Source organism: Heterodontus francisci, chromosome 5, assembly GCF_036365525.1.
Source record: "Heterodontus francisci isolate sHetFra1 chromosome 5, sHetFra1.hap1, whole genome shotgun sequence".
Classification (NCBI taxonomy): Eukaryota; Metazoa; Chordata; class Chondrichthyes; order Heterodontiformes; family Heterodontidae; genus Heterodontus; species Heterodontus francisci.
Genome location: NC_090375.1, coordinates 101,287,646 through 101,308,667, shown reverse-complemented (window position 1 = coordinate 101,308,667; position 21,022 = coordinate 101,287,646). Strand labels below are relative to the sequence as shown.

Sequence of the window (21,022 nt, the reverse complement as noted above, 5' to 3'; positions counted from 1 at the left end):
GGTTCAGTGACTTCAAGGTCAGTTGACTGCATCTTCAGATGACATCTCCGACCCACCTCACCACCAACCAGTCAAGCTGCTCAATGTACTACACCCCCATAACTCACACATCAGCAATTGGGATTCATGCCTAACATCCAGATGCTCCACCACACTTGCACACACTTACCAATGCTGCCAGCCTCACACCCACCTCTTTCTGCTTTCTCAAAACTTGAGCTATTCAGCTATGGCAGCCACATCCCCCAAACACACAGTAACACACTCACTGACATTCTTCCCTCTCTCATGCAGGACAAGGTTGCATATAACTGCCGGGGGGAGCAGAGAACTGGCGGGAAACAGGCATGCCTGCATCTCCTGAGCCATCAGGAAGAGATGGTACACCACATCATGGGCATGGCTGAGACTGAGGACATTGCATCTAGTGTCACCAAGAACATTTACGACAATGGTATGTTTCTGCATCAAGCACCTTCTCAAATCCATTTCACCCTCACCCTGCTATCTGGCATGAAGTACAAGCTGCAGATGATGTGACCATGGACCTCTTGTTTTCCACCCCACACCCCCACTCCCCCACCCACCATCCCCCCCCCCCCCCCCCCCACTCCACAACTTCCTCACCTCAACTCTCTCCTTCTGCATTTCTGCTTTCAGATACACAAGATTTGCCACCTGGCCAGACAGTGCAGCCTCTTCATGGAAAACAAGTGCTAATCCAGACCTTTGATGAAGAAGCACCGTCACTTGATCTGACACTTACAGCCACCAGCTCAAATACTGGCACTGCACATACATTAGAGGGTAGTATAGAGTCAGGATCAGCATGTGGGGAGCCCGACACAAGTGAGCTGCAGCCAGACCATGGGGTAGGGGCAGTTCATGTGTCAGTTCACCAGAGGATAAGGTTGCAGATGAGTTCTGTGCAGAGGATGCTGCAATGGTGCATAGCAGACTGATTGAAAGGTGAACTCTTGTGGGGGAACTGTGATATGGGACTCACATCTCAAGAGAACCAGTGTCTGAGTATCTGCTTGTGGATAGCCCATCCAGAGTCAAGTGGTCCCGGATGCCTCTTCCCTTCCTCCTCTTCCTCGTTCTCCTCCCTCTCTTCCTCCTCTTCTTTCTCCTGATGTACCCTCTGGATGGCTGGTGGTTAGGGCTATACCCTCATTATAACAAGATTGTGGAGGACACAGCAGACCACCATGAATGTGGAGACATGCTCTGGTGAGTACTGGATAGCTCACCCTGAGCAGTCCAGGAGGTGGGACCATTGTTTCAATTTGCTGATGGTTTGCTTCATGATGTTACTGGTGGCTGTATGGCAGTCATTGTAGGGGTGCTGTCCTCAATTGCTTGGGTGGCAGAGGGGGGTCATGAGCCAGATGTATAACAGGTTACCCAGTTACCCAGTTACCTAGCAAACACTCTCTGGATCTTCCTGGTGGGCTAAAGATGGCAGGTGTGGCTGCCTGTCGCAGGATGCGGCTGCCAAGATAGCGGGCATTCACCAACAGGGACTTCTGATCATATCCACACACCAACTGCTCATTAATGGAGTGATAGCCCTTGCGGTTGTGGGACATTTTCCCACTAACATATGGGGCCCGCAGAGCCCTATGTGTGCGGTCGATGGCACCCAGCACCATTGGGAATCCTACTCTCCAGTCATTGAGAACACAATGAAGTCCCCTTTCCTTTTATACAGAGCAGCTACAACTTCCTTGATGTAGCGATGCACAGAGAACTGTGAGATGTTACTAATGTTGCCTGCTCCTGCCTGGAAGGATCTGTTGGTGTAGAAATATAGGGCAACGGTGATCTTGAAGGCGAATAGAAGCACTGTCCTCGCCCTACTGTGCGGCTGCAATTGGGGTTGTAGGCGGCGATCCTGTTCAGTGACCACCTCCTTGGTGAAGCACAGGCACCTCTCACATTGCTTTTCGGCTGAGGTAGAGGTAGGAGAAGTGCTCCCTAAAGAACCCCCCCCCCCCCCCAACTCTAGGCTTCCCCTCTCTGCTGCTTTTACTCCAATGCCAAGTCATTCTGCAACTCAAGAGGTGCTGAAACTATAGCCCTCATTACTGAAGCAGGCTTTCTCCTGACAGGCTTTGCAACTGCTCTGCACTCCTTAACAAAATCCAACAATACTCTCTTGTAAATGCAAGAAGTCTGCAAAACTCCTCCAATTACACAACACAGTACTTTCACTAACTCTGTACCAGCAAAAGAAAGTCAAAATACCTCATCTGGGAGTCCCATAGTTAGCCCTTTAAATAGCACTAGTTGTGGGGGGTGGATGGGTCCCTCGTACAGCTGAACACATGTTCAGCTGTGAGGGATTAGAGCAGGGCATTAACTGGACCTGCGAAATCCAAAATAGCTGCTGGTGCGCCAAAACAGCATTAGAGACTTGTTTAATGTCACAATCTGCCTACTCTGCAGGGTTCCAGTGCACAGATGGCAGGCCTGCACTAGCTTCCATACAGTCAGGGTGCACCGCATGGGCCGTGCTGGAAATGGCCGGAAACATTCCAGCTGGCATTTTTTGGGTTTCGAGCTTCTGTAGCAATGGCACCAGCAGCACTATGGAACCCGATTTCACAGCCCAGCTGCCTATCTCTCATATGGTATTCTTGCCTACTGTTTTTAAGGAATAATGGAGAAAGTCACAAATTTTAATTCTCAAGGCATCAGTAAAAATCTCAGAATACGTAGTATTAAAAATGGAATTTAATTTATTCTATCACTATAAAGCACTGGTACTGATAACACGTAGGGTTACATTCCACAACACCTTTAGTATTATAAAACAGCTATCCTCTAATTCACCTTGAGCAATGGCATGGATCAATCTGCTAGTATTTGTATATTTATTGTATCAGAGAGAAAGCAATCTAATTTTGGGATGATGCAGTTTGACATTTAGGAGTAGAAATTAGACCCCACTGCACTCATTTTCTGGGCAGGAAACAAGGACGAAAATACCAATTATGTGGGGCATTTTCCTCCCCCATTGGGACTTACCTGAGGGCTATAGCTGACAATGCAAGTGGTCCAAAATTTATGCCTTGAAAATTGATAAGCAAGGATGCCTGAAATATGTTCAATCGCATATTTGGTCAGGCGATATTTCAGGGTCCCTGATGGTTCCCTAAAACAGGAGTTAGGCCCCTTGCATAAGTTAATGAGAGGCTGAATGCCTTTGTTAGGATTCATCTGCCTAATTGGGCTGTCCTGAGCTCTACTGTGGTTTTCCTGTCATGGATGTGACTAAAAGGTATGTAAACATGTTTTTACAGCTTGATGTGGGACCGTGAATGCTCTTTCCAGGTCCACAGAGTACCCGAGAGACACTGCTAGCCCACAATTGGCTCATTTCCATTTTCCTCCCCATTCCGGAATTTATTTGAGGGCTGTTGCTGGTGAGGCAGGTGACCAGAAATTGATCCCTTGGAAATTGACTGCCTTCGGAGGCATGACTTGCGCTGACAGTTTGCCCAAAGTATTCACTTAAGACCCAATGCCCAATTTAGGATAAGCCTCAGGCCTCCCAGTTCATGCATATACTGTCTGCGTGTCACTGACTATGCACCCAAAAAAATGACCATCATCACTTTCTACCCATTAATTACATTACTGGCCGGTAATTATTCCCAAACATCCATTTTTAATGCATTTGTTGAAATAAGCACAAGAATCCATTATATATTAAAAATAATGAGTTCTCTCAAAATTCTCATGCTATTTCAGCTACACATTCGTGCTCTCAATATTTTAATGATATTGCAGCTATGCAGTAAACATACCAATTGAATACAAGGTGGATGCCCGTAACATTGAATGGCAGCCTCTCACTAAAATCATGCTATTCATAAGATCATAAGAAATAGGAGCAAAAGTAAGCCATTCGGCCCCTTGAGCCTGCTCCACGATTCAATAAGATTATGGCTGATCTGATTGTGGCCTTAACTCCACTTTCCTGCTTGCCTCCTGTAACCTTTGACACCCTATGTAGATCAAAAATCTGTCTAACTCAGGCTTGAATATATTCATTGACCCAGCGTCCACTGCTCTCTGAGGTAGAGAGTTTCAAAGATTAATGACCCTCTGAGAGAAGAAATTCCTCCTCATCTCTGTTAAACTGTTCCCTCCCAGTTCTAGATTCCTCCACGAGGGAAATATTCAGCATCTACCCTGTCAAGCCCGCTCAGAATCTTATATGTCTCAATAAGATCATCTCTCATTCTTCTAAATTCCAATGAATATAGGCCCAACCTGCTCAACCTTTGCTCATAAGACAACCCCTTCATCCCAGGAATCTGCCTAATGAACCTTGCCTGAACTTGTTCCAATGCAAATATATCCCTCCCTAAGTACGGTAACCAAAACTGTACACAGTACTCTAGGTACAGTCTCACCAATGCCCCTGTATAGTTGTAGCAAGACTGTCATGTGATGATCACTCTTGCCTAGAGGATCCTTTACTATGAGGTCATGTATTAATCCTGTCTCATTACACATTACTAGGTCTAAAATAGCCTGCACCTGGGTTGGTTCCAGAACGTATTGTTCTAAGAAACTGTCCCTATTACACTCTATGAATTCATCCTTCAGGCTAGCTTTGCCAGTCATACCAGCAGTATGTTTCCCTTAAAGATCATTATGCCCATTGCAAATAGGACCATTTTCAACATTAATAATAAAAGTACTTTCTTCTAAAGTTTCCTTCAGATTCAGACCTCATGAGTAGCAGGTAGAAGCAGTTTGTTATTTTTATTGCTGCATGTATATTTTCTATTTTACAGAACAGAGGTTCTGACCTGTTCATTGTGCTTATTGGCAGCAAATTGCCAAAATTACTAAAACATTGACATTTCTAATATATCCAACCTCAACCTAATGAGGACAGAAGCAATTTGAGGATTATGAACACCATTGTTGCACTCCAGAAGCAAAATAGTTGACTCAGATGTAGGCTTTAATCTCTGTATTGTACAGATTACAATAGAGCCTTATTTAAATCCAACAGTGTTAGAGAAAGATGTAATCATATTTCCTACACAAAAGGCAAGCATTAGAAATGCAAAAATTAAAATCATGCAAGAAAAAAATTTCTATCCACAGTTGGTTCAATGCACCTAGCTGTGCTGTTCTTTAAGCCAGATCTGTGATCTGTAATTAAACTGTTCATACAAGCACACACATTACCAATTATGCTAAACTACCTCGGTGCTTTATCGAGAAATAGGTTTTCTAGCTAAAAATTAAATCAGAAATATTAAAAATAATAACAAAATTGTTAACTGTAGTTTTGTTTGAGGTGCAATGAAAATTTGGCACAGTGGCGCAGTGGTTAGCACCGCAGCCTCACAGCTCCAGCGACCTGGGTTCAATTCTGGGTACTGCCTGTGTGGAGTTTGCAAGTTCTCCCTGTGTCTGCGTGGGTTTCCTCAGGGTGCTCTGGTTTCCTCCCACATGCCAAAGACTTGCAGGTTGATAGGGAAAATTGGCCATTAGCAATTGCCCCTAGTATAGGTAGGTGGTAGGGAAATATAGGGGCAGGTGGGGATGTGGTAGGAATTTGGGATTAGTATAAATGGGTGATTGATGGTCGGCACAGACTCGGTGGGCCGAAGGGCCTGTTTCAGTGCTGTATCTCTAAACTAAACTAAACTAAACTACGTTAAAAAAATGTAGTTAAAGCAATGCACAACAGCACAATATATGTCTGTGTAAGCTTCTACACTTTGAGAAGGCATCGGAACGTATGTAGTAGAGAGTCAGTTGCATCTCTATGCTAACAGAGTGACAGAGTCAACCTGTAAAGGGATAGCATTGAATAGCTCCCCAACACCAGAATTACTTTAGTTTGAGAAATCATTTAGGCTTTGATTTTAAGTTCTGTCTCAAATTTTGAACTATTAAAAAAAAATGTGTCCTAATTTTAATTTACTTAACATAGAACTACAGTAATTTTAGTTGATATCTATTTCCTCCTACTTTTAGTTGACTAAAGTAACACTGGAAGCACCTAAGCGTAAATGGGGGATAAAGAGTAATTTCTTAAAGATTATCAGATAATACAGGGTAGAAATTCTGATCAACAAAGTTCATGTCTTTTAGCACTGACTGCAAAGTTCACACACATTCTGGCTGCCATAAGAACTGATAATATCAATCTGTGTAATGAGGTCTTTGCCCACTGATTATCATTCATAGAGGGTTCCAATAAATTAAACGTCATGTCCTTTTATCAAAGAAGTTAGAAATAGCCATCATTCAAAGTCACAATCCCCAGGTTGAGACATATCTTTTGACATGTGATAAGGGGCCTTAAAAGTCTGCCAGGTTGTGCTTCATGCTGTGTGAATGGAATAGTGCGACACAAGGGGCTGGATTTTTCCAGCTTTCCAGTGGCTCATGTACATGGATGGGGCAGAACACTTGCCCCTGAAGACGTAGAGGGGACGAGCACCAGGCAACGGTGTCTGGCGCCACCGCACAGGTGCCGGTGCCATTTTTAAAGGGCTTCAGGCCCTTCCGAAGCATTTAAATTTTTAAAGTGACAGTTTTTTAAAAAATTAAACTTTTATTCAAAGTTCCAGTCCCCTCCCCCACACCCCCAATGACTAATCAGTTTATTAATTGCACTTTGCCCCTCCCAAATTTCTTTTCCGATCCCGAGCTTTCCCCCCGATCTTTATTAACTATGACCTTCAACCCCTTCTCACCATCCCCTCAACCAATAGCAAGAGATTTCGCCGCTTCCTCCCTGTCCCACCCTGAAAACTTTACTCCTCCCCCCTCCCCACCAGTGCTCCGGCTCGGTCTCTGACCCCCGACTTTGGGGGGCTGGTAAAATCCAGCCCTACCTCTAACAAGACTCGATGATGCTTGGAATTGTAAATCACACTCTCCTGGAATAATTAGCTAATTAATATTTCAAACCTCCACTGTGTGGGCCAAAACACATTTACAACATGAACAATAGGCCATTTGAAGCTGATAGTTTTCTGTTGAAAAGAATATATTGTTACCTAGGGATTTAACCCTAAATGTGTAAAAAAAAATGCAAAGCATCTTGGAATGTTTTATAATGCTAAAGGCTCTATATAAATACAAGTTGTTGTTAATTAGTCTAGAATTACAGGAATGTATGTAAAAGAAAAACATCAATAAATACAAAAATCCATTTTTCCCAACCCTTTTCTCTCTAAACTCCTCAAATGTGTTCACCATACCCATCTCTCCCATTACTCTTTGATTTCCTTTTATGTGTTTTCCACCCTTCTCAAAACCTTCAGACTTTCCTTGCCAAAGTTTCCAATGACATTCTTTATACCTTTGAGCACAATGTGTTATTCCTGCTTGTCCTTCTTGACCTCTCTAACATTTGAGCCCATAATTTCTCCTTTGTGGTCTACCTTCTTCCCACTGCCCTTGCCTCCACTCTTCCCTCTCCGAGATGGCCAAAACATCTCCTGTAATAGTCATATGTCTAACCCCCATCCCATCCCGCCAAAATAGGCATATCTAGTGTGTCCCAGGCTCCATCCTTGCTCCCCCTTCTTTTCCTTGTGCATATGTTGCCCTTTGGTGATATAGTTCATGACAATGGCCCATCTTTCACATGTATGCTGGCAACACTTAGCTCTCACTCTACCACCACTCTTGATTCCTCAACCACCACTGCGCTGCCCAATGGTTAAGATGATGTTATATACTAGATAAGCAACAATTTCCTTCCATTCAATATCAACAAGATCAGAGCTATCCAGGCAGAAATCAATTTTGGCCTGACACAATAGATAGCATTGCAAGTATCATTAAAAGAGGCATTTCAATTTCTTGTTATTATACTATTATTAGAAACTTAGCTATTAGAAACCTCTTATAAATTTTACCGTCTGAGAAGAAGACTGCATTCATTTACCAGAATTTCTTGATAAGAAATACTTTGTTAATTATGAGTTTGTTTCATTAGCTATAGTGAATAGTAATTAACTAATGGAATCATCAGCAACTGATTGCACCACATACTGGAAAAAAGCTGACATTCCTTATATTTTGTTTGGTATGGCTTTTACATTTTCCAGTGTTAAATGCTTTTCATAAATTCTATGAATTGCACACATTTTATGTCCACCATAGCAAGCAAAATGGTATGTGAGAGCAGGACACAATGACCAGAATTTTCCCAGCCCCATGGAGGCAGCTCTGGAGACGGGGAGAGGGGTGAGGGTGCAGAGTATTGGGGGGGGGGGGTGCTGGTTGGTGGGGCATGGAATGTTAGAAATGAAAGCACAGGCCTGCTCCCTGATGTGTTTCTGCCTCTTTGCACTTTTCTTGGGGCAGAAATGTGCGAGCAACAGCAATGTGTCCAGCAGCTGGCAGTTAAGCAAATTAATGAGGTACTTAGCAGGCATTTTGTGAGCAGACTGCAATCTTGCCAGTGTCACATGGACCCCCTGCTGATCACACAAGTAGGAGGAGACAGCTACACAGCTAGAGGTGGAGGCTGCATTACATATGATTGAGATTTAACTGATACAGACAGACAACGGCAAGGATGCTGCCTTCCCATCTCACAACCTTGCCATTGAGTGTGGAATTCGTGGAGATGGCTATCTCTGATCCCCATGAGCCTCATGATGTCTCATCATTCCCTGATGATCATGGCAGCTGCAATGTTTCCCTGCCGTTCCTGCTGCTTGGGTCTCAGCAGTGCTCCCACTGGTCACATAGTGGGGCTGCAGGCATCCGATGTAGTGGGCCATGCTATCCTGAGCTCCCACCTGTGGAACCCATCCACCTTCCTAATTGGATGGTGAAGACGATGGTGGCCTGTTGATTTGCCACCTCCCAGAAAATTAGGCTCCCGGGTGTGCTAACTAAATGCACGGGGTCAGCTCCCAGAAATGGTCCCGCCATTGGGTTCCAGACGCCTACCAGAAAATTCAGCCAAATGTGTTGGTGTAGGAGAATTAATATTTAATTACCTAGCATCTAAGAAAGGTAGAGCAAATGTATAAAGAGTACATCTATTGAACAAATAGCCCATAACTTCTGAATGATATGTATACCAGTGCTCGGTTTATTTTGCTTGTACTTGTCATTTTTGTATGGGCTACGAATGGTTGCAGCAATGAACTAAGACAGCTTTATGTTTTTCTTTTTAGACACACCAAGATGAAGACAGCTACCAATATCTATATTTTCAATCTTGCTGCAGCAGATGCTCTAGCAACAAGCACAATGCCTTTCCAGAGTGCTGACTATTTAATGGGGTCCTGGCCGTTTGGAGATATGTTGTGTAAAATAGTGGTCTCCATTGATTATTACAACATGTTTACCAGCATTTTCACATTGACAATGATGAGTGTTGATCGCTATATTGCTGTGTGCCATCCAGTGAAGGCACTGGACTTCCGTACTCCGTTAAAGGCAAAAGTAATAAATGTTTGCATCTGGCTTCTTGCCTCAGTTATTGGCATACCTGTTATTGTGCTGGGGGGCACTGGAGCAAGGGATGGTGAGTATTGATGCTGCATCAAAATCAACTTCTTTCGTCTGATTTTTATTCTAATGTATTTAATTTTTGCATATGTTACATTTTTTGCTGAATCTTGTCCACCCTTTGTTCCCACTGATGAGTTTTAATGAAGTGTAAAGCATTGAATATCCAAAAAAAAGTTTTGCAGCAAATTAAAAGCAAATGAAGCAGCCTATATGACATTTCTCTGTAGAGGTGAGGTGAGAGTGACGGCCTTTGACATCAAGGCAGCATTTGACCGAGTATGGCAACAAGGAGCCCTAGCAAAGCTGAAGTCAATGGGAAACAGGGGGAAAACTTTCCGCTGGTTGGAATCATACCTAGCACAAAGGAAGATGGTTGTGGTTGTTGGAGGTCAATCTTCTGAGCTCCAGGACATCACTGCAGGAGTTCCTCAGGGCAGTGTCCTAGGCCCAACCATCTTCAGCAGCTTCATCAATGACCTTCCTTCAATTTTAAGGTCAGAAGTGGTGATGTTCGCTGATGATTGCACAATGTTCAGCACCATTCGCGACTCCTCAGATATTGAAGCAGTCCATGTAGAAATGCAGCAAGACCTGGACAATATCCAGGCTTGGGCTGATAAGTGGCAAGTAACATTTGTGCCACACAAGTGCCAGGCAATGACCATCTCCAACAAGAGAGAATCTAACCATCTCCCCTTGACATTCAATGGCATTATGATTGCTGAATCCCCCACTATCAACATCCTAGGGGCTACCATTGACCAGAAACTGAACTGGAGTAGCTATATAAATACCGTGGCTACAAGAGCAGGTCAGAGGCTAGGAATCCTGTGGTGAGTAACTCACCTCCTGAATCCCCAAAGCCTGTCCACCATCTACAAGGCACAAGTCAGGAGTGTGATTTTTATTTATTCATTCATGGGATGTGGGCGTCGCAGGCCAGGCCAGCATTTATTGCCCATCCCTAATTGCCCTTGAACTGAGTGGCTTGCTAGGCCATTTCGAGGGCATGTAAGAGTCAACCACATTGCTGTGGATCTGGAGTCACATGTAGGCCAGACCAGGTAAGGACAGCAGATTTCCTTCCCTAAAGCATATTAGTGAAGCAGATGGGTTTTTCCAACAATCGACAATGGTTTCATGGCCATCATTAGACTAGCTTTAAATTAAATGGAATACTCTCCACTTGCCTGGATGGATGCAGCTCCAACAACACTCAAGAAGCTCGACACCATCCAGGACAAAGCAGCTCACTTGATTGGCACCCCATCCACAAACATTCACTCCCTCCACCACCGACGCACAGTGGCAGCAGTGTGTACCATCTGCAAGATGCACTACAGCAACGCACCAAGGCTCCTTAGACAGCACCTTCCAAACCCGTGACCTCTGCCAACTAGAAGCACAGGGCAGCAAATGCATGGGAACACCACCACCTGCAAGTTCCCCTCCAAGTCACTCACCATCCTGACTTGGCACTATATCGCTGTTCCTTCACTGTCACATGGGCCAAAATCCTGGAACTCCCTTCCTAACAACACAATGGGTTTCCCACCTCACATGGACTGCAGCGGTTCAAGAAGGCAGCTCACCACCACCTTCTCAAGGGCAATGAGGGATGGGCAATAAATTCTGGCTTAGCCAGCGACGCCCACATACTATGAATTAATAAAAAAAATTAAAGAAAGAACTTGGGAAGTTTAAAACCTTTCCACATAACTGTGTCTTTAAGAGCAGGTTCTGTTAGGAGCTGTTGAGCAAATAGTAGATATGTTTTATAAATCTTAACAACAACAATTAGCATTTAGATAACACCTTTAAGGTAGTGAATGTTGCGTTGTTGGGTTTGTATTAGTAACGTTGTAGGGCGTTCTAGAGAAAGTCTTAGACTCTGGTAAAGGTTAACTAAGAACTCTATTATTTACGGTTACTATATACAATCTCCGCAAGCGACCTAAACTAGCATCCTTCGTGTTTCTATACCACCTTCTTCTCAAGCATAACTTGTATGACTTTTACATCATCTCTCGTACAGTGGGAAAAGTCTCGCTCACTGTCTTCAGCATTAACCCTTTACATCCTTATACTGCATCACCCCCCAAGACTTTATCCAACATTTTTCCAAAGATATACATTTATGACTTCTCTACTATTTTTCACACCACACCTCCCCCCTACCAAGTCTGTCACTTTACAGATTCAGTCTCATCGGAGGTTTGACAACTCTCCCCGATCTGGTTGTAATCTGTCTGGGATGATCAGTAGTCTTCGTAGGAAGTCTGGGTTGCTGACTTGGTTATTTGTTTCTACGAGTTGTAGTATTTTGTTTGGTTTGGGTTTGTTCACCTTCATCTGGATCTTGCAGATGGATTATTGACTGTTGCTTTTGCGGATTAGGAATGATATTCCTCCGATTCCTTTGTATGTTCCATTCATTCGTTTGTATAACATACAATCACTGATAGTCCTCATATTTATGGATTACTGTACCTTCTCATTCCAGGTCAACTATTCAAACTTTTTGACCATTGTTTAATTTGGGTAAGCTTCTCGCTTGAAATCTCCTGTTGCAATTCCTGGTTTGTTTCCTTCTGCAGGAGTTTTATCTTTCTCATAGTCTTCAGTCTTTACCTTTGCTTGACTTCAGCTACCTCTTTGATCAACTGCAGTTCCAGCATGCATTCCTGCTCAGTAAAGAAAGTTCTTAATTGTATAAGACGTATAAGGTTTCTACCAGTTGTCTGCCTCTACGCTGAAGAATTGCTTGGAGTTTGCCTTTTATTTATTTAGAGATACAGCACTGAAACAGGCCCTACGGCCCACCGAGTCTGTGCCAACCATCAACCACCCATTTTATACTAATCCTACATTAATCCCATATTCCTACCACATCCCCACCTTCCCTCAATTCCCCTACCTATACTAGGGGCAATTTATAATGGCCAATTTACCTATCAACCTGCAAGTCTTTGGCTGTGGGAGGAAATCGGAATACTGGGCGAAAACCCACACAGTCACAGGGAGAACTTGCAAACTCCGCACAGGCACTACCCAGAATTGAACCCGAGTTGCTGGAGCTGTGAGGCTGCAGTGCTAACCATTGCGCCACTGTGACTCACAGTTGTCGCCCGCCTGGACCATGCAACTGTATACCTGTCGGTTACAGGTAATGTCTCTTCACCCAAGGCTCTTAGTTAGACAATACCATGACATTAGCCCCCATGTCAAGCTTAAAATTCATGAGGTGAACATTCACGTAGATGTCTGCTGTCCAGAAATCTTGGTCTGGATTACTGATTTCTCTCAAGAACTCTCCTGGTTCTTTCTCTTGTGGATATTGCTGTACTTGATTCACTGCTCTTTGCGTGAAGGACTTCTGCTTTGTACCTTTAAGCGCAGAAATTTTGCTGTGGCACATCATTCCATCGTGCCCAGTTTTTCCACACTTAAAACACTCAGCTTTACTTGCCGGGCAGTGCTCTCATCTGTGGGTCTTCTTGGCTCCACAACATTGGCAAAGTTTTCCTATTTCATGCATCTTCTCACCTGTATGTTTTTTCTGTTCCATAAAGTGCTTCCCTGGCTTTGGCTTAACCAGTTGTATGGGCATTGGACTCCTTCTCATCCACAGCTTGTCTTCAGCTCGTAGGATTTCCCTACTTTGTTTGCGAACTTCAGCCTGTCGTACAATTTAAATGGCCTTTCCAGTGTAAGGGCTTCCTTGGATTGCAACTGTTCTGACAAAGATACATCTGCTATCCCGACAACTATCCTGTCTCTTATTAGTTCTGTCTTTAATTCGCCATATTCACAACCTTCTGCCAATCTATAAAGGTCATTAATATAGGAGTCTACAGATTCGCCAATTATCTGCACCTGCTTATTAAATTTGGCTCTTTCCAAGATTTTATTGGTACAGAGATTAAAATATTTATCGAAGGCTTGGAGTACCTCTTTGAATTTATCAGTAGCCTTGTGGATCCCTTGTCGGACAATTAAGTTGTCCACAATCACTCCTACTGAATACAGGAGGATGTTCACTTTCTCCACTTCAGATTTGGTATGGAATTGAGAAGGAATTCTGAACCTTAAGCACTTTTTTCTCCATACAAGCCAGTTTTAGATCTGATTGTGACTTTCTTGATCGTGGAAACTCTCAGGCATACCTAATTTTGGATCCTTTTGTTTGCTAGGTTTTGTTAGGGGCATACCCTTTAATTTTAACATTTTCAGGCTTGGCTTGAGGTGTTTGCATGCTGTTCAGGGCTTTCCTGTGCTCCCTGACCTTTTCCCTGCTTTCCGACGATTACCACGCTTTTTCTCCTCAGCAAGGCTGAGCAATGGCTGCCGACTGTACTCGTCTCTCCAGTCGCTGATTCGACCGAGTTTGTTTTCTGCAGCTGATTTTTTCCCCCTGGTGCGCTGTTCTAATAAATGGTCAGTTTCACTGTCTCACCGATCCTGGATTGTCATCCAGCATGAAGACTCAGACCCGACCTCTGGATGTGCTGGAAATATTGATACAGAGTCCCACGCTGCTGTGGTGTGGTCTGTGAGGCTGCACAGCTCTTCACAGCCTCTCCTGCCAGTAAGCAATTTTCTTACCGTACCAGGCCAGTATTTTCTTTAAATTTCTCTGTTGTTCCCATGGTGTTTCTTCCAAAGTAAGGAGATCTTCAAATTCTCCTGGTCACTTTCACTGTTGTCACCATGTAGTGTTGTTGGGTTTGAATTAGTAGCATTGTAGTGCATTCTTGAGAAATTCTTAGGCTGGAATTTTGTGCTAGTCAGACGGGAGCCGTCCACCGACCGAAATGTCAGTGGCGATCCCGCCTCCGCCGGGTCTGGGGATCCAGTCCGAATTTTACGGTCCTCAGGCCCTTAATTTGTCTTAGGCGGGTCTTCAACTTCATTGAGGCAGGAAGTCCCACCTAATGGAGCTGCCGACCAATCAGTGGGCCGGCAGCGCTGAGTCTCAGCAGCACCACCGGGAGCATTGGCCACTGCTGGGACTGCAACCCAGCTTCGTGATCAAGATGACGGAGAGGACGGAAAAGAAGTACGTGTTTGGGCCTCTCTGGGGATGATCGGTCGGGCCCCTGCAAGTTAAGGGTATTTTTTTGGGGGGACGGGGTGGGCGGGCGTGTTGGGTGTTGGGGGTGGTTGGGGCATTGGGGGAGCGGCCCTCCATTGAGCACATGGTGCCTGATCAGGAGCACCCCCCGCCCCGCCCAGGCCAGCTGAACGCCCCTACCTTTTACAGGCGGTGTTTCTTGGGCCTGGGCCGCCCACCTGCCAATGCTACAATCCCCATGGCGGTCGGGGATGGAGGCCCTTAAGTGGCCCTTAACTGGCCACTTAAGGGCCTTGATTGGCCTGGGGCAGGCGGGCTGTTTCCCTCCGCTGTCGCTGGCATTAATGGGCGACTGAGGTGGGAGCGTGTCGTGAGGGGCGTCCCGAGCCTCCCACTCCATCTTACACTCCCCCCCCCACCGACCACCATCACCAGCCCTCTCTTTGGGGTGGGGGGGGCATAATATTTCGGCCTTAGACTCCAGTAAAGGATAACTAACAACTCTATTATTTCCAGTTACTATTTACACTCTCAGTAAGCCACTTCAGTAGCATCCTTTGTGCTGCTATACCTTCTTCTCAAACCTATCTCATGTGACTATTACATCATCGCTGATACAGTGGGAGGGGTCTCCTTCACTGTCTTCAGTATTAACCCTTTACATCCTTATATTCCAGTGAACCATCCCAAGGAGGTTCATAGAAGCGCCAATAGACAAAATTTGACAGCAAGTGATTTAGGGACATATTAGGACTCATGGCCAAAAACTTTGTCAAAGAGGTAGGTGTTGAGCTTCTTAAAGGAGGAGAGAAAGGTACTGAGGCAGAAAGGTTTATGGAGGAAATTTCAAAACTTAGGGTTTAGATAGCTGAAGGCACGGCTGCCAATGACGGAGCAATTAAAATGGGAGATGCGCAAGAGGCCAGAATTTGAGGAATCAGAGTTCATAAAATCATAGAATGATACATCAGAGAAGGAGGTCACCTTGTCGTTTCCCTCCCACCCCCCCCCCCCCCCACACACTAGAAATGCAGAGTTGACCCCATCTACACTAAAAATACTAAGCTCTTCCCTTCCCACCTCAGTGGTGCCAGCTTTCCTTGGACGGCAAAATGAAGGCGCATGAGTGCCACTTATCTCACGGAAGATCCTGGACCGTCAGTAAAATCACGGGGAATTGCAGGGAAATGTATTCATGAGGTTTATTTAAATATTTAAAGTCGGGTCTAATCGCCGAGTGTTGGGGGGGTGGGGGGTGGTGCGATGGCTGCCACGTAGCCTCGCCGCAGCTGGGAAGCTCAGGCCGGCAATCCCAGTGTTGGGCTCCGTGGTGGGCCACTGCTGCTGCAATCTCCCAACCCTCCCCGCCATGGAGCCCGATGTCAGGAGCTCAACAAAATCAGCCCAACATCTCTAAACATCCGATGTCAGAAGCTTTCACTTGACATTATCAAGCACATACTTAAATCAAAAATAAAATCAGATCTAGTCTTAATTGTGTGACAACCTGATACGAGTATAGCACTTGTTCACTTCAGATCAGATGAACAGACATCATCTTTCTGCAGTTTTTATGCCTTCATCCCCATATCTCCCTGCAGCATTGATGGTTATTACATAACATCTTTTTTCTTATGGTGCTCAGCATTGCTTTTTTTTTGTCCCTTAAAATTTAGTTACCATGAAAACTGATTTTCCTAAGAAATTGCAGTGTGCAGAATTATTAATTTCCAGTCTAAATTGTAATGATCCTAAACTCAACTCACAAGAGGAAGTGCAAAATATGCAGCTATAATTGACTTAAGCAAGATGTTTAATCCATCTTTGGCTAGCTTGGTTTAAAGTATTGGACCCGTTATGCTCATGTTAATCTGTAGCACTGCCATAGTTGTACTAGATATGTAGCATGAGCTTAGAAATTGTGCTTTGTGATACTGTTGTATGAACACTTAAGGGTTAATTTTTAAAAAATTAATTCCCCTTACAGAGCCTTGTCCACCAGCATTGCATATTGAGAATTTGGGCACATGCTCCCCACCATCTAATTAATGGTCCAAAATATATTACAAAATGTTATATTTTCCTCTATTTGCGAATTGTGATGAAAATCTAGATTATGGTTACAAAGTGGAAAACAGTGCTATACTCACAGCTATATTTTCTTTTGATTAGTGAACAGATCAAGACCTACTCCTAAATCAGTAGCTGGTAGAGGTAAACAGGAAAATGAAAACTGTCTTAATTTATTGGAGAGGTAAACCGGAAAACAAAAACTATTTTTAATCCTTGTGAAAATATAAAACTTATGAGTCACCCTTTAAGTGAGAGTGACAGTGAGATTATAAACAGCGAGAATTGGACACCTGAGACTTTACAAGCACTGGCCTTCAATGTATATGAGTATTCCAGTGTTCCCATGGCAACAGGAACTGAAATACAATATTTTGAAATTGACTTGTTGAGAAACCATAGGTAGGTAGCACAATTTCAATATATATTATTTGCATATTAACAAGTATCAATCATCTATTTGAAAAAAAATGAAGTAGGAAAAAGACACCAAAACTAGTTTTCATATTGCCACATCCATACTTCATGTTGTTTCTGGAGGTAATTTTCTAAATGTGTACACTTTACATCTGCTCACCAAAAATCCACTGAAGTTGGTTTTCAGCTGACTAACCTGCATGTCAATTGGTGTCCAAATCATTTTCATCTGGTTACATGTTGCAACAGTTGAATCTTGTCATGAAAAGCTGAAGGCCGAGGAGAAATATTATATTAACTATTTGCATATAGTCAATTATCAAGCCTGACTCATGGAACCAGGTCTCTGTTACATACCCATTAGCTAACAGGAAACAGAGAATAGGTATAAATGTTTCATTTTCTGGTTGGCAAGATATAACGGGTGATGTGCTACAGGGATCAGTGCTGGGGCCTCAACTTTTTACAATTAATATAAATGACTTGGATGAAGGGGCCGAAGGTATGGTTGCTGAATTTGCTGATGACACACAAAGATAGGTAGGAAAGTAAGTTGTGAAGAGGACATAAGGAGGCTGCAAAGGGATATGGATAGGTTAAGTGAGTCAGCAAAAACCTGGCAAATGGAGTATCATGTGGGAAAATGTGAAATTGTCCATTTTGGCAGGAAGAATAAAAAAGAAGCAAATTATCTAAATGGTGAGAGATGGCAGAGCTCTGAGATGTAGAGGGATCTGCGTGTCCTAGTGCGTGAATCACAAAAGGTTAGTATGCAGGTTCAGCAAGTAATTAGGAAAGCTAATAGAGTGTTATCATTTAAGGGGAATTGAATATAAAAGTAGGGAGGTTATGCTTCAGTTATACAGGGCATTGGTGAGTCCACATCTGGAGTACTGTGTACAATACTGGTCTCCTTATTTTAGGAAGGATGTAAATGCGTTGGAAGCAGTTCAGAGAAGGTTTACTAGACTAATACCTGGAATGGACGGGTTGTCTTATGAGGAAAGGTTGGACAGGCTAGGCTTGTATCCGCTGGAGTTTAGAAGAGGACGAGGCAACTTGATTGAAACATACAAGATCCTGAGGGGTCTTGACAGGGTGGATGTGGAAAGGATGTTTCCGCCTGTGGGAGAATCTAGAACTAGGGGTCACTGTTTAAAAATAAGGGGTCACCCGTTTAAGACAGCGATGAGGAGAAATTTTTGCTTTCAGAGGGTTGTCAGTCTTTGGAAATCTTTTCCTCAAAAGGCGGTGGCAGCAGAGTCTTTGAATATTTTTAAGGCAGAGGTAGATAGATTCTTGATAAGCAAGGGGGTGAAAGGTTATCGGGAGTAGGCAGGAATGTGGAGTCAAGGTTTTACAATCCGATCAGGCATGATCTTATTGAATGACGGAGCAGGCTCGAGGGGCTGAGTAGCCGACTCCTGCTCTTAATTCATATGTTCGTAACACACATCGGTTCATTTTTTTAGTTTAGTTTAGTTTAGTTTAGAGATACAGCACTGAAACAGGCCCTTCGGCCCACCGAGTCTGTGCCGACCATCAACCACCCATTTATACTAATCCTACACTAATCCCATATTCCTATCACATCCCCACCTGTCCCTATATATTTCCCTACCACCTACCTATACTAGGGGCAATTTATAATGGCCAATTAACCTATCAACCTGCAAGTCTTTGGCATGTGGGAGGAAACCGGAGCACCCGGAGGAAACCCACGCAGACACAGGGAGAACTTGCAAACTCCGCACAGGCAGTACCCGGAATCAAACCCGGGTCCCTGGAGCTGTGAAGCTGCAGTGCTAACCACTGCGCCACTGTGCCGCCCAGGTTTCTAATTTAATTCAATATAATATGTAAAGAGGCTGCTAAAATTGATTTACTTTCTTCTTGCAGGATCTGTCTTATTGATACTCCAGTTTGTTAATTAGGACAAGGTTAATTGAGCATTCAGTTACGTGGATATTGTGTTTGGTACAACTTTATTCCACTGAATTCCCAGTAAAATTATTTATACTTGCCTAAAGATTGTCTTAAAAAACAAATAAAATGATCCCAATCTCAGTTAACAAGGTTTAGCTTAGTTTTGACTGTAGATTTCATCATAACTGCTGACTTTTGTTTCTGCTTCTTTAACAGGTATTGTCGAATGTGCATTGCAATTCCCACATCCCTACTGGTACTGGGACACCGTGCTGAAAATCTGTGTTTTTGTCTTTGCCTTTATTGTACCAGTTCTCATCATCTCTGTATGCTACAGCTTGATGATTTTGCGTTTGAAGAGCGTGAGACTGCTGTCTGGTTCAAGGGAGAAAGACAGAAACTTACGCCGAATAACAAGAATGGTCCTCATTGTTGTAGCAGTTTTCATCATTTGTTGGACTCCCATTCACATTTTTGTATTAGTCAAAGCTTTGGTAAATGTGCCAGAAACCGCAGCAGTATCTGCCTGCTATTATTTCTCAGTTGCTCTTGGTTATACCAACAGCAGCCTTAACCCCATCCTCTATGCTTTTCTCGATGAAAATTTTAAAAGGTGCTTCAAAGATGTTTGCTGTTCCTCAGGGTTGAAGCTGGAGTTGCAGACCAGCAACAGAGTAAGAAATACCACACAGAATGCTACATTGTTTCGCAGTAGTGTAGGGAATGCAAACCGGCCAGTATGACTAGCAGTGGAAATGTCATCTTTCTCGCCACAAGCGAGAGATGACTTTCAGGATTTAGGTCTGACTCAAATTACTTCTGCAGTTTAATTCTTATGCAGCTGACCAAGAAAATGCATATATTTAACATTATAACAAATGCAATGATTTGGCCTGCCTGTGTTCGACAATAAGACATCAAATGATCAGTATGCATGGGAAAGTGTGTTTCATTTTAATATTCTTATCTTTAGCACAAAATAGCAGATCTATGTCATTTTAGCATCAAAGCTGGATAATTGGCGTTGATTCTGAAAAAGTAGTGCACTTACATTCCCATTTCATTGGGAAATGGAGCATATCACAAAGACTATGCTGCAATGGATACATTTGGAGTCTTTGCTTATATGATTCCAATGCGTTCTTTGTATATTAGCAACAAACAGCTGAAATTTTGTGATATAAGACAATTTCAAATCTTGTGAGATTCTTAAGTCAGATCAAAAGAAGAAGCCATCCGCAATCCATCATACACAAAAGTATACATGTCATTTAATGCGTTGTTACCAATATATCAATGTTGATATTTGGTGATTCAGCTGGCTTCTAGCTGAATTTGGTGGTCCTGAGGCTTTTAGATTGAAGAGGTAGATGACTGGTTCCGTGGGTCTCTTGGAGACAGTGATGCGGATGATTTCCTCCAACAAGGTTTCTGATTGTCGCCAGAATATGCAAAGGTGGTCAGTCAACAGGCAGGATTTGAAAGCTTTCAAGCTGGAATGGAGAGAGAGAGAGAGAGAGAGAGGGACCTCCACTTGGGTCTGCACGTGTCCACGTCCTGAAGCTTCACTTTTCGGCTACAGAGAAACACCAGCTTAAAACCACAGATGGGGAGGGGCTTGTCACATGACAGTCACTCAGTGATTCAAACATAGAAATTAACAGTATTCTTGCTAAAAGAAAAAAACACGCAGTTCCCTTAAACTTCTTGGGTCTTGGTTCTTGCTGGGGAATGAGCCGACATTTCATCTTCCTCAGAGGCCTTGCAGTGTAGGATCCAGTGTTGCAAATTTGGTGGCCATCCTAAGCTGCCAGCAAAGTCATCCTTCATCTGTTCGCTCTTAAATGTCTTCAAAAAATATACATTCAGATCTCCAGTCAGTGGATTAAATAAATTATCATTCAACGAGGCAAGTTGGCGTGACACTTGTAAAAAAAAAAATTGTTGCATTCTAAGTTTTAATACCAAAAGACTTTGATCATGAGCCTCAGTTTGGATGTAACGATC

The 21,022-nt window shown here is 43.5% G+C and overlaps 1 protein-coding gene across 1 annotated transcript in view; it reads left to right on the top strand.

The window, feature by feature from the left end:
• Positions 1–19,758, top strand: part of LOC137369576 (delta-type opioid receptor-like) — a 31,574-nt gene extending 11,816 nt beyond the window's left edge. Inside the window, exons 3-4 of the mRNA XM_068030867.1 lie at positions 9,189–9,541; positions 19,232–19,758. Coding sequence (XP_067886968.1) covers positions 9,189–9,541; positions 19,232–19,758 — 880 coding nt within the window. The remainder of the gene's footprint in view (positions 1–9,188; positions 9,542–19,231) is intronic.
• The last annotated feature ends 1,264 nt before the right edge of the window (positions 19,759–21,022 follow it).